Genomic DNA, 15303 nt, shown 5'->3' with positions numbered 1-15303 from the left:
TTTACTGATTAGTAATAATTATTGCTTTTTTTTAATTTGACAAAATCTAAATTTTGTCATTCTTTTCAAAATGTATGAGAATTTAAAAAAAAAAAGAAATAAAACTTAACGAAACTTAAAAAATGTAAAGAATATTTTTTATCAAATTTTATTTTTAATTTTTAAACCACATAATCATTCACGATAATATATATATAGTTGATTGAATAATATTTTTTTAATTTTCTTTTATTTCAAAAAATATTGCAAATTGAAGAAAAACAAAATCAAAAAAAAAAAAATTATTTTTTATTATTTTCCAGAGGGATTTTGAATAAATATAACACAAATGAATAATTGCAGCTGATAAATATGTAACCTGAAGAACACAAATATACATGAAAATATGTATTATATAAAAGTCAGGTATATTTCTTTGGGACAAGACGTACACGCCGTTCGCCATTCTTTATTGAAAAAAAACAACGTTGGTCAAAATACAACCATCAATACGAGCACACAACAAAAATTTAATAAATAATTATCATTAATTCTTAAATAATAGTACAAGTAACATATTAACAATGTAACTATAAATGGTCTATGTATAAAGAGTATTTCGCGGATACTGGCTTCCATATGTCGAGTCGTTTTTGTATATAGAATGCGCCCAATAAAGAGCACACAACTATTTATGGAATATAGCATATAAATCAGGCATACAAGAAAAAGAGGTAGGTTTCAAGTGAGAAGTAGGGCGAGGGCTCATGACCCTCGACGATGAAGGAAGTCAAGTTGGAGAAAGGGACAGGCGAAGATCGAGAAGGAGAGATCAAGAGCTTCAGGAGATCGTTATAAGCTGATAACATTGCGAGCAGGAAACTTCCAGAAACGGGGAAATTCGAAGGAAAAGAGGAAAAATGAAAACTGGAAACATTGAAATTAAAGAGGAAGTGGAAGAGGGATAGTTTGCAAAACATTTGTTTTACAAAAAAAGGAGGAAATAACAAAAAGAGAATAAAGAAATTATGTTCATTTTAAATTATAAATTCAATCACGAAAAAAACCAGGGAAACAAGAAAAAACAAATAGAAGCGAATTCAGAATTTGAAAATTTTAAATTGAATTACGATAATAAAGCAAAAAAGAAAAAAAAATGCAAAAAGAAACTAATAAAAGCAAAAAAATGAATAAATAAAATTATAACAAATAAAAACTAAAATAAACAAATAAGAACAAACAGCAGCAAATAAAAACAAATAGAAAAAAAAATTAAATAGAAACAAATAAAAAAAAATAGAAACACATGATAACAAAGAAAAAACAAATAAATCAACAAATTATTATAACAAAATAAAAATAACAAATAAAACAAAATTATAAAAAACAATGACCTCAAATTTTGAGGAACATACAAAAAGAATAACAAATTTCGAAAGTTAGTAAAATAATTAACAAGATAAGAAATAGTAGAAATAAATTTTTGAAAGATAAGATTGTAATGAGAATAAAAACGAGAGAATTAAAAAAAAAAGAAACAATTTTCCAATATAAATATACAAAAAGCAAATATGTAGCAATTAAATTAAAACAAAATGCAAGAAAAAAAGCTCAGTGAATAAAAACCAAATAAGAAAATATAAAAAATAGAATAAAAAAATACAAAAGAAACAAAAGCGAAAAATTCAACAGCAACAATAAAAGTAGGGAAAATTAGATAACAAAAAAATAACGAAAATTCAAATAAAAAAAAAAATGAATTCGCAATAATGAAAAATATTTTTAAAAAAAGAGGGAGGGATATGTTAAAACAGTAAAAATAAACAAAAACTTAAAGGTCCAGTATGGAAAATACAATTGGAAATAAAAAAAAAAAAAAGAAATGGAAAGAAAAAAGTGGAAAACAAATAGGAAATGAGGAATACAAAGGAAATGAATAATAAATAATGTGAAAGAAAAAAATACAAAGGAAAGAGATAAATAAATTAGGGGAAAGAATACTTAAAGGAGCAGAAACGGAAAAAGGAATATAGGAAAAAATAATTACCAACATCAAAAGGAATCGCACACTATAAGGAATGAAGAAACATATGAGGATAAAAAAAAGGTCAACATAAGATATCGAGAATAGGACGGAGGAATAGAAAGTCCCACGTAGAAGATCGTAGAAAGTTGAAGCGAGGAACAGGTGGAATGGTACATAGGAGGGACCGAGGAACAAGGTCACGAGGGAAAGAGATCAAAAGAGAAGACAATATAATATATATATATATAAGAGCAGATGAAACGAAGATGAAAAAAAAACTTTCTATTTCGTGGTTTGGGCCTTGATCTCAGGTTGATGAGCATTGTAGGCAATGTCGTGGGCATCTTGGGGTAAACTTCTTGCCCATCCATGACCACTGCTGGCACCACCACCACCACCACCACCACCTCCGTAACCTCCAAAATCACCACCGCCACCGCCACCTCCACTTGAGAATCCACCGTGACCACCGTCGTCGTGACTCAAATGACTGCTACCACCGTGATGTGGATGTGCCACCACTTCATACGTCACATGCTTCTCCTTTGATGCCAATAATTTTTTCAATCCAATTATCGACGAGATAACTAAGGCAATTTTACCAATTAAAAGTGCTTTGCCTGCAATCAATGCAATTGCGCCCAATGCCAGGGGCAATAAAGCTGCTGCCTTCATTGCCACTCCCATCATTATTGGGCCCAATATTTTTTGCGCTTTTTCTGAAAATTAAAATTTTTTATTTTTAATATTTTCATCATTCATTTTTACGTCAAACAAAAATAGATATACTCAATTCATTATATCACGTGTGGAATTATTTCATGGTAAATTATAGTAACTGTACAGTAAACGTCTCGTATAACTGGTCACTCGTAAAACTTATATATATATTCAAATACTGTCTAAAATATTTATATAATTAATTCTTCTTTATTGAGAAATTAAATAAATTCTCTCAAGAAAATTTAATCAACGAAGTATAGAATTGCAAATTTTAGATATTATTTATATTTATTATAAAAAGATTCATTAATATTTTAATGCAAAAATTTAAAAATATTAATAAAAAATTGAAAAACTTATTTTTTTTTTTTTTTAATATATTGCACTGAAAAAAATTTATTTGATTCAAATAATCGGTTACTTGACTATAATTGCAAATAAATATATTTACTAAATAATTTTTATTTGAATTAAATAAACTGTGTTTGAAACTTTAAACCAATAATTTTCACTGAAAAAAGAAGTGTTTTAATATAAGATGTTTTGATAGTCACTTTAAAGACGTTTTGGTTGTCATTTTTTAGTTATTTAAAGTATCTTATTTTAAGATGTTATAATAGAAATAAAGCATCTAAATATTAAAATTAACATCTTATTCTAAGATGGAAGCGAATGAAAGATACCATTTCCATTTTAACATCTTGTTTTAAGATACCAAGAAGATACCTACTTTTTTCAGTGTTTCTCTTTGAAACAAATACCATTTAATTTGTGCTAATCGGAACTTTATCCATTGATTTAAATAATAATTATTTGATGTAAATAAATTTTTTTTTAAGTGTACATTTATTATTGTAATAATATAATTATAATATATTGTAATTATTACGTACTACAATTATTACGTAATGTAATAATTATGGTATTAACTAATAAAATTTTTAAAAATTAAATATTTCTGCGAATAAGGAAAATTTCTAGATTCTAAAATCCCTTACACTAAGTAACGGATTTTAAATCTACCAAATGTTCAAGTGTCCTGAATTTTCTAAATAATCTAGATAGTTCCTATATAGTTTACGTATCTAGAAACTAGAAAGTTTTCATATAGTTTAACTATCTAAAAACTTGTTGGTCGTAGCGTTACATTTCTATCTAGTTTCAGTATACTTCAACTATACCATGGCTATATATAAAAAATAAAAATAATATAGCGTAAAGTAACGTCAAGTATATAAATTGGATTTAAATTAATAATTATAATAATATGATAATAATAATAATAATAATAATAATAATAATAATAATAATAATAATAATAATAATAATAATAATAATAATAATAATAATAATAATAATAATAATTTGGTAAATTTTGTATATTTTGGGCATAAAAACGTGGGTGTGACTAATTAACAAAAATACACTGTAAAAAAAGGGAATTAGATTTTAATTCCCAACGGGACTCTATAAAAGTCACACCTTTTCGGAGTTGAAGCAAAGAGAAATGACGCTAAGAGAGTTAATTTTATGCCTAGGTTGTTAATGCTAAGTGATGCTAAGAGAGTTAATCTAATGTTAACTCACTTTTGGAGTTGTTTGTAAACTGCAAAAATTTTACTGCTTGTTTTATTTCTTTTTCTAGTTAAATTTTTTCAATTGCTAACATTTCACTGTAAAATGAAGGTACTAAAAAAGTACCAGTATTAGGTATCAAAATAGAACCAAATAACAATTTAATACCTAATGTTGGTATTAAATTAATACCTAATGTTGGTATTAAATTAATACCTCTCGTTTAACAGTGTTTCCGTTTAGAGTCTTGAAATATTCAAACTTAAAAACAAATAATTAGTCATGCCCCAAAAATGCTTTTTTTTTGGAAAAATATGTAAACTTTTGTTAACGATGAAATATATATTTAAAAAATCATAATGATTTTCAAGTTCATCACTTCAATTTTTTTTTTTAATAACAATTGACCAAATTAATTTATGAGGTGTTTACCTTGTCTTTAATCATTATAAAAAGTGATACGGTTTCATCTTTAGGACTATTAATTAGTCACGCCCCATATCATTCACTTAACTATTAATAATAATAATTATTGTCATTATTATTTTCATTAGTGTATATTATCATTATTAGTGTATATATATAATGATAATTTTTTAATTTATTATAATTATTAATTATAAAAAATTATGTGTATTTGTTTATTTATTTATTAAATAAATAATAATATTAAATTAATCATTTTCATATAATGAAGATTAATGAGATGACGTCTAATGTTCCTCTATATTAATGTAGTATTGAATTATATATTAAGTAGGTATATTCTTCGTGATTAATAACATGACGCGTAATCATAAAAAGTTTCAGGTGGATAGTTAACTGGAGCTGTTATATTATAATATACAGTGTATACTATTAGAATTTAACCTTTACTTAGAAAAATTTTCATGTAATACACTTTGATATATGGCAATTCATATTTATATTGCAATAAACTTAAAAATTAGACTCGACAGATATTTCAAGCGTGATAAATTCGCCACAGAAAGTTAACCATGCGCAATACATTGGGGCAATTCGAGCAAAGAAGTAAGTGAATCAAAAACTGGGATGCATGACAATCGGTTTTATATTTAAAAAAAAAAACAGGATAGATTAAAATAACAATAATGATGTACTACTGTTACCATTAATAATAGGTATAATAATAATAATAATAATAATAATAATTATTATTATTATTATTATTATTATTATTATTATTATTATTATTATTTATTTATTTATAAATAAAAATATCTTTATCTGCATTGCTATTCAAATGTTGCTTTTACATTCATTTAATAGCTGGCTCATACATAGAAGCACATCTGGGGTAGAAAACCACCCCAAAATTATTTTGTTGCTAGACTGTTCATATGCAAAATAACTTTATTATATATAATTTTCTTCAGTTTTTTATAAGGAAGAAGAAAGCGTTTTTGTTTTTTGATAGGATCAAAAATATGGTCAAAAAATTTAAAAAAACACAAAATTTGCAAAAAATACTGAAATTTGAATTTTTTCTGAGGTAATTTTCTACCCCAGATGTGCTTTCTAGGGTTAAAGACGTATTTCCGTACATTTCGCTTTGATTTATATTTCTCTATTATTTTTTTTTTTTGTCAAATCCAATTGAGAGATGAAAGATAGTTTGAGATAGAAATTGCAAGTTCAATGGAGCGGAAAAAAGGTGAGAAAACAATATATATATATATATATATTGGATGTAATCGATTAGTGGAATTTTGCTGTGGGATGATTCTTGAAGCTATTAATCTAAAATATCTAAAGTGGAATAGGCGAAGGTCAAGGCGAAGTACATTGCCAACCATCATGGAAAGTATGTCAAAAATCCCGCATGATCAGATCGTTCGTCTTTTTTTTTTTTTTTTTTTTGCTTGTCTTTCTCAGTTTCCCATCACCTTTTACTCATATTCTGATTCTCTCTCTTTCTCTCTCTCTCTCGCTATTTATACTTCCTATTTCTCTTTCTCTCAACCTCCATCTTTCTCATATCATTTATTTCTCTCGCACTACTGATGATCCTGTGTATTTCTTGTATGAGAAGTTCAAGGGGAAGCGGAACCAGTTTCTTCAGTGGGTCAACGTCTGCGAGTGAGATCGTCTTCATCGTCTCTGTCGCAGCTGCGCTATTCATCGTGACCACGAATGTCATGTATCGTGTGAATGCATGTGTGGCATTTCACACATTTTTATTTATATATTTATTTATTTATACATATATGGAGACATTTTTTTATTCGATGCGCAAATATAATTTATTTAAATTAAATAAAAGTATATTTGTTTTAATAATAAATATTTATTTAGCTCCAAAATATATAGTCTATTTAACGTAAGAGGAATCTTTTAACCATAATCAGTTTTTCTTCTTTAATATTGCTCCAAGAGGAAATCGTTTATTGGCAAAAGTAATTTTTTTTTTTTAAACAAATAAAAAAGATTATATTTTAATTTAAAGAGAATAAATTTTTGTCAATACATCGAAAGAAATTTAAAAAAATTATGTTTATTTATTTTGTGTATTTTTTTTGTATTTTGAAAAACGCATACTTTATGCAGGTAAAAATAATTCATAATCAGAATTAATGTAAAATTTGATTGTATGAAAATTTTTTACGTGCAAGTAATCTCATTATTTTTGAGTACACAATGAGATTTTTTAGACCTCGCAAAGATTCACGTATCAAATATATATTATATATATTCACACATGTATATATATATATATATATATATATATAAATAAATGTAGAACGAATCCTCGGGCAATTCCGTGAAATCAACATAAAAGGAATGTAATAAGTGGACCACTCTTTAATTCATTGGATGGATTTTGACCTTAATTTCTTTATGTAATTGTGTTTGTTGACCATGTTTGTCTGTCACTTGACAATTTGCACTAGCACAATATTCCAGTTGGACTTGGTCCAACATGTACCGTTATAATTGATTATCTACAGGTTTTCTATAAATTATTATAATAACGGAGTTGTGCGAATATTTGAAGTTTTGTGTGTTTTCGTTTTTGAGAATTTTTGCTGACTTTCTTTTTTTAGATTTCTTCTTTCTTCAATTTATTTCATTTATTGCTTTTCCTCTGTTTATAAGTTTCTTCATTTACCATATTTTTTTCTGATTCTCCATTTTTCATTTTTCCTATTCATTTTTTTATTTATATGTTAATTTTCTTCACCTTCGTAAGTTTCTATTTTTTTGATTCTGTAGGTTTCTTCTTTTTTTTTCGTATTCTTCCGGCTGTATGAATTTTTTTTTACTCTTTCTTCATTTTCTATACATTTCTTCTGTTTTCGTTTTCTTCTGATGCTGAATGTTTCCATCTTTTTATTCTTCAATTTTTCGACGTTTCTTCTTTTTTTTTTTTGAATATTCTTCCTTCTTATTTTAAATATATTTTCAACATTCTTCTTCTCTTGGATATTTTTTTCACTATATATCCCTTATAGAATATTCTACCTCGTTTGAATGTTTTTCAAATATTTTCAGTCTTATTTATTCATATACTTTTGAATTTTATTTTTATGTTTTTTCTTTAGATTAATTTTCCTCATGTTTACTTTATTGCTCTCTCATGGAGTAAGTATTTCTATTTGTTTTACGTTTTTTTTTTTTTTTTTGGAAAAAAACACCCCCTTATTTTATTTGTATAATTACAACTTTTTTTTATTTATTTCATTTAACTTTTTTTTTTTTATTTCTTTTAATTGACTTTTTTATTTCTTTTTATTTATCCTTTTTTGTGAAGCAAACTTCCTGTTTAAAAAAAAAAAACGATTCTAAACCAGTCTTTAATAAACTTTCATTAAATTTGCAATCATAAACACCATCGTTCAATTAACAATTTATAACGTTGAGATTAAAAATACCGGTTATGTCGTTCAACTTGTCAATTGAAGAAGAAATAATAAGAATTAAAAAATAAAATTAAAAAAAAAAAATTGCAATTTGTACAAGACTATTAAACGTGTGTACATTTATTTTGATGTAGGGATAATTATTGAAAATAAATTGACTTGAAAATTTACTATTTGTATATAATTAAACGAATAATTCGATTAGTATAATTTTTTGTTCTTTTATACGGACATGAATTATTAATTTTATATAGTCTAGATGATTAAGTTTGTGTGATGTGTTAATTTATACGGAATAAACTTTGATGAAATGAATGGAACAGATTGATTACAAATAATTAATTTCACGTTCATTCAGAAAATGGTTTGAAATTACACTTGTGTATCTCGAGAGCCCACACCAGTATGGAATAAAACAAGAATAACCAGACTGGAAATTATATTATGTTATAGTATAATCACGTGAAACAGTCATTTAAGACACTTTTACTTTTTCACATATATATTAGGTATATATATATATATGGAATCTTCAAAGCTCCTCTATTATAACACCGTATAATTATTTTTCTGAAGGATTTTTTTCCCCCTTTTAAAAAAGGGCCTAATGTTCCTTGTGTAATTTTAAAGTGATATTTAAAGAATTTAATGAACGTTTTTTTTTAATAAGAGAAAATTTTTTTAGAATCTAATATTTATAATTTATTTGAATTAAATAAAAATATATTTGTCTAAAATCTAATTTATATTTATTTTTTAAAATATAAATTTCTTCTGACAGAAATAAAATTTTTATTTGAATCTAATAAAATTAATATTAAATTATTTTATATGGTTAATTATTATATAAATTTGTAAATTATTTTCAATTATTAGTTATTATCCATAAATAAATTTAATAAATTATTAATAAATAGAATTAATGATAAATTCAATTTGTTAATGAATAATTATTTCGTATTTTTAAATTTCACTTACTTTTTTTGCCTCGTCCTTCCTCGGTACCATCATCGGTGATATCCTCGAGGCTTCGTCCTGCTGATTCAATGGCTCCCAATATGTCGCTACCCTTAAGATCAACTTTTACAGAATGTGTCCTAAGAAATCTTCCCAAACGGTCAAATAAAAGGGTGTCAACATCTGTATTTTCAATTGATCTAAAAATTAAAAAAGTTTTCCAATGAAAATTATTAAATTATTAAAGTCATATAATTTGATACCAGGAATAATGGAAAGTTAATTAATTTCTTAATTTATACTTATAGAAAAATAATAATACAAATAATATGTTACATATTGCATTGATTATTTAGAAATAATAAACAATAATTTGAAACAAATTAAATGTGTAATATTCTCCATAAATCTGCAAATAAATTAATTGCCAATTAAAAAAGAATATATATATATATATAGAACTAGATATATAAAAAAATATGCATAAAATAATATTGATTGTTCTAAGAAATAATAATAATATTTTATTATTTTTTAGATCAATATTAATAAATTATTACTATTATATGTTAATAATGATTATTATAAATAATTGATAGTAATTGCAATTATAAGTTTCAATAACTCTATATGGCTAATTTAATAATTGTTATTAATAAATGAAATAATTTGAATTGTTTAGCAAAATTTTATATTTTTTAAAACTGTTTTATTAATTTTTTTTCCTTACAGCACAATTTCAAAAGAGATATTTTTTTTGTTTTTTTTTTTTATTTATTTAAATGATGAAAAATAGTTTTCCGAATTTTGAGAAGAAATAAATGTCCACTGACCTGGGAGCGCCCTCTTCGGTGCTACCGGTTTTGACGACAGTAATTCCCTCACTGAGGGTGATGTCCTCTTTATCAGTGAGCATTTTATCAACAAACGCAAAAACTTTATATTTGATACAACTCATTGAATCCTTTTTCAAACAATCCGAATAGATCGCCGCCATGAGATCATTTTCAACTGGATTTTTATCACTGGCCGGAAGTGCCGAAGTCGCGGCCACCGCCAGTATAAATAGTACCGATAATCTATCAAACATTATTTGTTTGAATTTTATTTTTTCCCCTCTTTAAACAATTTATTATTATTATTATTATTATTCTACGATCAGCAGTCGTAGACACGCGGTTACGTGATACCGCGTCGTCGCAGTCACGTGTTCACTGGAAACTGTTGTTCTTTTTTTTTTGTTTTTTTTTTTTTTTTGCTCTCACTCTCGAGTCCCTTGTTTATCCTGTCGTTCGGATGCGTCGACGGACATGAAATGCGACCGGTTGACTTGTGTGTTGCATCTAAAAGACCTTGCTTTGCTTTTATAGCAGGAGAGCCAATACGAGGGGATTTCGCGTGGTTACAGGTCCCACGGAGTTTGCACGTCTCCCCACTCGAATACACCGATCTTTCCCTTCCCGTGACCCCTAATAGATCCCTCTCCTTCTTTTCGCAATATTCTTTCCCCCTCGATTTTTTATGAGACCCCACATTATTATTATATATATATATATATTTTTTTTTTTTGACAAAAAAGGGACCACCGATAAATATATATATGTATAAAGTGAAAGAAGGAGGTAAGAGCAAAAAAAAATTGATCCTCGCTTCACTTCATCAAGACCTACTTAAGGAACCATCATCAATAATCCACAAACACGATGGGGGCAAAAATTACCATCAAAGAAGATGACCACAACTAATATAAAGAGAGGTGTATTCATCCCAACACCTTTCTCGTGCATATTCATTAACTTGATAACTCCTCTACTTCCCCGTGAAGTCATGATGATGATGATGATGATGATCATCTATTGTCAATCGAGAAATCATCATTCCCACAAATTACCTACTTCTGGGATTTTCTCTATGGTTGATAATAATTTTTCCTCCAGGCTCCACTTATTATTTGTTTAGCTCACGAGGAGAGACTTCCGACAGCTGTGTGCTGTTCGGTGAAACGACATAAAACCAACTTGCTACATAATGTGGGAATGAATTAAAGAATGGAATTAAGATCTGGAGCTTGTAACTCAAGGTCAGATTGTATACAAAATTGTATATACGCGTGGATGTAGATAATGTCAAGAGTCGCAATAATTTACAAATGCGGTTTTTTTTTCTTTTTTTTTTTTTTTTTTGACAAAAGTAACATTCAGGATGTACTTAACATGACAGGGAACATTAGTGAAGTAAATGATTTTCCCAAGATAATACCAACAACGATATTCGCGCGACGATATGGACAAAAAAGTATAATCGTAGGTACAGTTATGGCAGGATACAGGAAAAATACCGATTTGTAGGTTAGTTTGTTGATTTCTAGGTTGAAACGTAATCGGCAGAAGTTAATTAATATCGTCAGCAGTCAGTTCTGGATTGGTGCAATTTTCAAGAGCGATTGGCGCGACGGATTCTAACCGATCATTACTAGGTATAGCGTCATGGAAAGTCCTTTTGCGAATAGCGGTTCAAAAGTGGTATCAGATTTTACCTGCTTGCATTTTCTTTCTTTCGAATTAGAATGAATTTATTATTAAATAAGTGTATTTTCAAACTTGTCTTCTTTCTTTTTCCTTTTTTCTTCACTCTTTCTTTCCTTTCTTCACTTATATATATATATATATATATATATATATATATATATATATATATATATATATATATATATATATTCTTCTCTTTTTCATTACAACTGAATGGAAAAAAGAAATTTGAAAAAAGTTAAAAGAGTGAGTGATTCTCGTATATAAGGATCATGCTTCTTGCTAGAGTAAATCTTGTAATTATGATGATGATCATCAACATCAATATTAAACAAGTTAAAGTATGAACTTTTTGTGTTCATTTCATGAACACTTTGCTTCCTCATAGAGATTTTTTTTTGATCAATTTATGGTAATTTATTTACTATTATAATAATTTTAAAAAGGTGTTAAGTTGTATTTTTTGGACGTTTGCAGAGATTGATTATAATTGAGAAGAAGAAGAAGAAAAAAGAAGAAACAATGATGATATTCTTGATCATATTAAGAAAGAATAAGAAGCCTAATAATAATAAAGAAGAAGAAAAAGTAGTAGCAAATGAAATGATAATGATGGTAACTTTGATCATAATAAGGAAGATGAAACTGAAGAAAAAGTAAAAGAAGGCAACAATAATGCTAAGCTCGATAAATAATAATAGATAAGAAGAAGTAAAGAAAATGATTGATCATAATAATATAGGAGAAGTGCAAAATAATATCCTAATAAAGAAGAAGAAGTAGAAGTAGCAGAAGTAGAAAATGATAATAATAATAATAATAATGAAAAAGAAAAGGAAGAAGAGAAAAAGATGATGATATTTTGTGGACAAAAATTTAATGATTTTCTTGCTAATTTAATTGCATTATCAATCTCATGTCACTTTTCCCTATTTTTTGTGATGTATTCGGGATGCTGTAAATTTACAAATCTGTAATTTTGCTGATAGGCAGATGCAATTTCCCATTTCAGTAGCAGTATAATCGATCTTATATATATATATATAATTTAATTGATCAAATATTGTTTAACTATGTGATAAGATATAATTTTACCAGTCGGATATAATTTTACAGATCACTTATAAGCTTACCAGTCAGACGTAACGTAATTCTTTTCAAGATCAGAAGCAATTTTACTGATGAAATACAATTTAAAAGATTAGATTTCATATTACAGATAGAGGATACAATTTTGTGAAACAGATAAAACGATTCAGATGTAGTTTCTTAGTCTATAGATGCAAATATTTAACAATCAAATAAAATTTCAACAATTAAATATGATGATTAGAATAAAAAATATTTTCTATGATTAAAATACGTCATTTATAGATAAGATTCGATGTAAAATTTTTTTAACGATCAAATGCAAGTTTATCGATTGGATATACATGCGAATATGGGCTTTGATAAATTCTTCTTATGTAGTTGAGAGCGCAGGTGTTACAGGTCCCTTTTTAAAATATACTTACACCTTACGATATTGTAAGAGCCCGCTTGAAACTGGGCCAGTCACCTATTTGCAACTGGGTCGAACCAAAGAGTTGGCCGCTCTTTTCGTGATCTCGATCTTCAGGGTCCAAAGGATCGGGACCCCTGACCACGCAAGATAATCGCCCAAGGCTACTTTGTAACATAGTTCATCACACAACACGATTATCAAGTGTTGTTCATGAAAATTACTATATTCTAAGTCTTCAATTTAGCCATTAAATTTCTCCCTTGTCGAGAATTAAATAAAATTCTAAAGAGAATTTTATTCTATTTTATATTCAAAGTTTTTTAAACATTTTTCTTCATAATTTATTTTTTTTTATTATCATGGTGTATATAGTGAAGATCATCGTTGTTATAAATAAAAAAAATTTCATTATAATGTAGAAGAAGAAAAGGAAGAAAACAATGCAGATAGTGACGTTGAAGATGTAAAAAAAGAAGAAGATAAATTTTAATTATCTAAGAGTCTAAAAATCACATACTTATTAATGCAATAATTCTTCTATTTAATTAATAAATAATTAATCTTTTATTTCTTCTTTATTATGATTATGTTTCGCATCATTATTACCTTCTTCTTTTGTTACATCATCAACGCCACTATCATCATTATCTTCTTCTTCTTTTTTATAATCTACTACTCTCTACACAGAAAATTAGCGACTATTCGCTTATTCCTAGCGCACAGTATGCAGCTGGGAATAAGTAAATAACACAGGCCTGCAAAATTCGACTTTTTTTTTTTATTTTTGATATTGAAGTCGTTTCCTATGTAATTTTGTGCGCTGAACACGATCCCGTGTCCCAAAATGGCCCAGCACGTCAGGATTTTGAAAAAAGTGGGGGTAAAGAGCCCAAAAACCGTGTTTTTGGGTGTTTTCAAGAATTTTTTTCTCCTTAACCTGACGTGCTAGAAACTTCTACTAGGTCTTAAATTAAAGCTTGAAGTGGGCACTTTAAGACCCATATGCGCAAGTAAAAAAAACTTAAGGGATTTTGAGAAAAGTGGGGGGAAAGAGCCCCAAAAAAATTTTTTTACATACTTTATATCGGAGTGGTTTTTTTATGTATTTTTGTGCGCTGAACACGATCCCGGGTTCCAAAATGGCCTAAAACGACAGGATTTTGAGAAAAGTGGGGGTAAAAAAATAAAAAAATGCGTTTTTTTTTTTGGTGCCCTTTACCCCCACTTTTCTCAAAATCCCTTAAATTTTTTTGACTTGCGCTTATGGGTCTTAAAGTGCACGCTTTAAGCTTTAATTTAAGACCTAGTAGAAGTTTCTAGCACGTCAGGTTAAGGAGAGAAAAAATTCTCGAAAACACTCAAAAACACGTTGTTTAGGCTCTTTACCCCCACTTTTCTCAAAATTCTGACGTGCTGGGCCATTTTGGGACATGGGATCGTGTTCAGCGCACAAAATTACATAGGGAACGACTTCAATATCAAAAATAAAAAAACCATGCAGGCCTGTGTAATCACTCATTGAAAATTCGCTTATTACTAACGAATAGTCGCTGATTGCTAGCGAGTAGTCGCTATTTTAATCAGCCCAGAGTATGCAGCTACGAATAAGCAAATAGTCGCTAATTCAAATTTAGAGAGTAATTTGCGAATAGAATGAAAAAAAATTTATATTTGAAGTTCTGGTTAAAAAATTACTAATTATATATTTCAACAATAAAAAATAATTAATATGACTACAAAGTTCTAGTTAGATAATTTTGGTTAATTTTTTAGTAAAATCAACTAGAATACAGTATGTAAATATATAGCCAATTAATTTTTTACTAGAAAAATTCTGTTTTTTTTAATACGAATTTCTAGTAAAAATGACCAGAAATCTAAATAGAATGTTTAACCTGATTTTCTCATATTCACAGAAAATTAAAAGGCATTAAAATAAGCTGCAACGCTTATTATTTTAATCCATTTTGGTATTAAAATAAGCAAAATTGGATTAAAGTAATAAGCGTTGCAGCTTATTTTAATACCTTTTAATTTTCTGTGTTTTTAACCAGAAAAAGTAGTAAACATTTTCTTCTTGTTAGACGAACCAGAATTCTAGTTATTTGAACCAGACATTTTTTTCATTGC

General features: G+C 27.3%; 1 protein-coding gene across 1 annotated transcript; it reads right to left on the bottom strand.

Annotated features, from left to right (window-relative positions):
* Positions 1 to 329: 329 nt before the first annotated feature.
* On the bottom strand, positions 330 to 10466 carry LOC127287064 (keratin, type II cytoskeletal 1). The gene is made up of 3 exons (XM_051313786.1): positions 9975 to 10466; positions 9163 to 9341; positions 330 to 2724 (listed from the first exon to the last, which is right to left on the bottom strand). Exons 1-3 carry the CDS (start codon positions 10229 to 10231, stop codon positions 2288 to 2290), a joined length of 873 nt encoding a protein of 290 aa, XP_051169743.1. The 5' UTR covers positions 10232 to 10466; the 3' UTR covers positions 330 to 2287.
* Between the last annotated feature and the right edge of the window lie 4837 nt (positions 10467 to 15303).

Source organism: Leptopilina boulardi, unplaced genomic scaffold (genome assembly GCF_019393585.1).
Source record: "Leptopilina boulardi isolate dan_hultmark-lab unplaced genomic scaffold, ZJU_Lbou_2.1 LbouV2_367, whole genome shotgun sequence".
Taxonomy (NCBI): domain Eukaryota; kingdom Metazoa; phylum Arthropoda; class Insecta; order Hymenoptera; family Figitidae; genus Leptopilina; species Leptopilina boulardi.
Note: the sequence above shows the minus strand (reverse complement) of the source record. Positions and strands in the feature narration are given on the sequence as shown.

What these genes read in the sequence shown, in the direction of transcription:
- LOC127287064 (XM_051313786.1), bottom strand. Translation starts at nt 10,231, where the DNA reads ATGTTTGATAGATTATCGGTACTATTTATACTGGCGGTGGCCGCGACT. An exon ending in ACCGAAGAGGGCGCTCCCAG is followed by an intron (nt 9,342 to 9,974) that starts GTCAGTGGACAT and finishes TTTAATTTTTAG; the next exon opens with ATCAATTGAAAATACAGATG. An exon ending in GGAAGGACGAGGCAAAAAAA is followed by an intron (nt 2,725 to 9,162) that starts GTAAGTGAAATT and finishes TTTAATTTTCAG; the next exon opens with AAAAAGCGCAAAAAATATTG.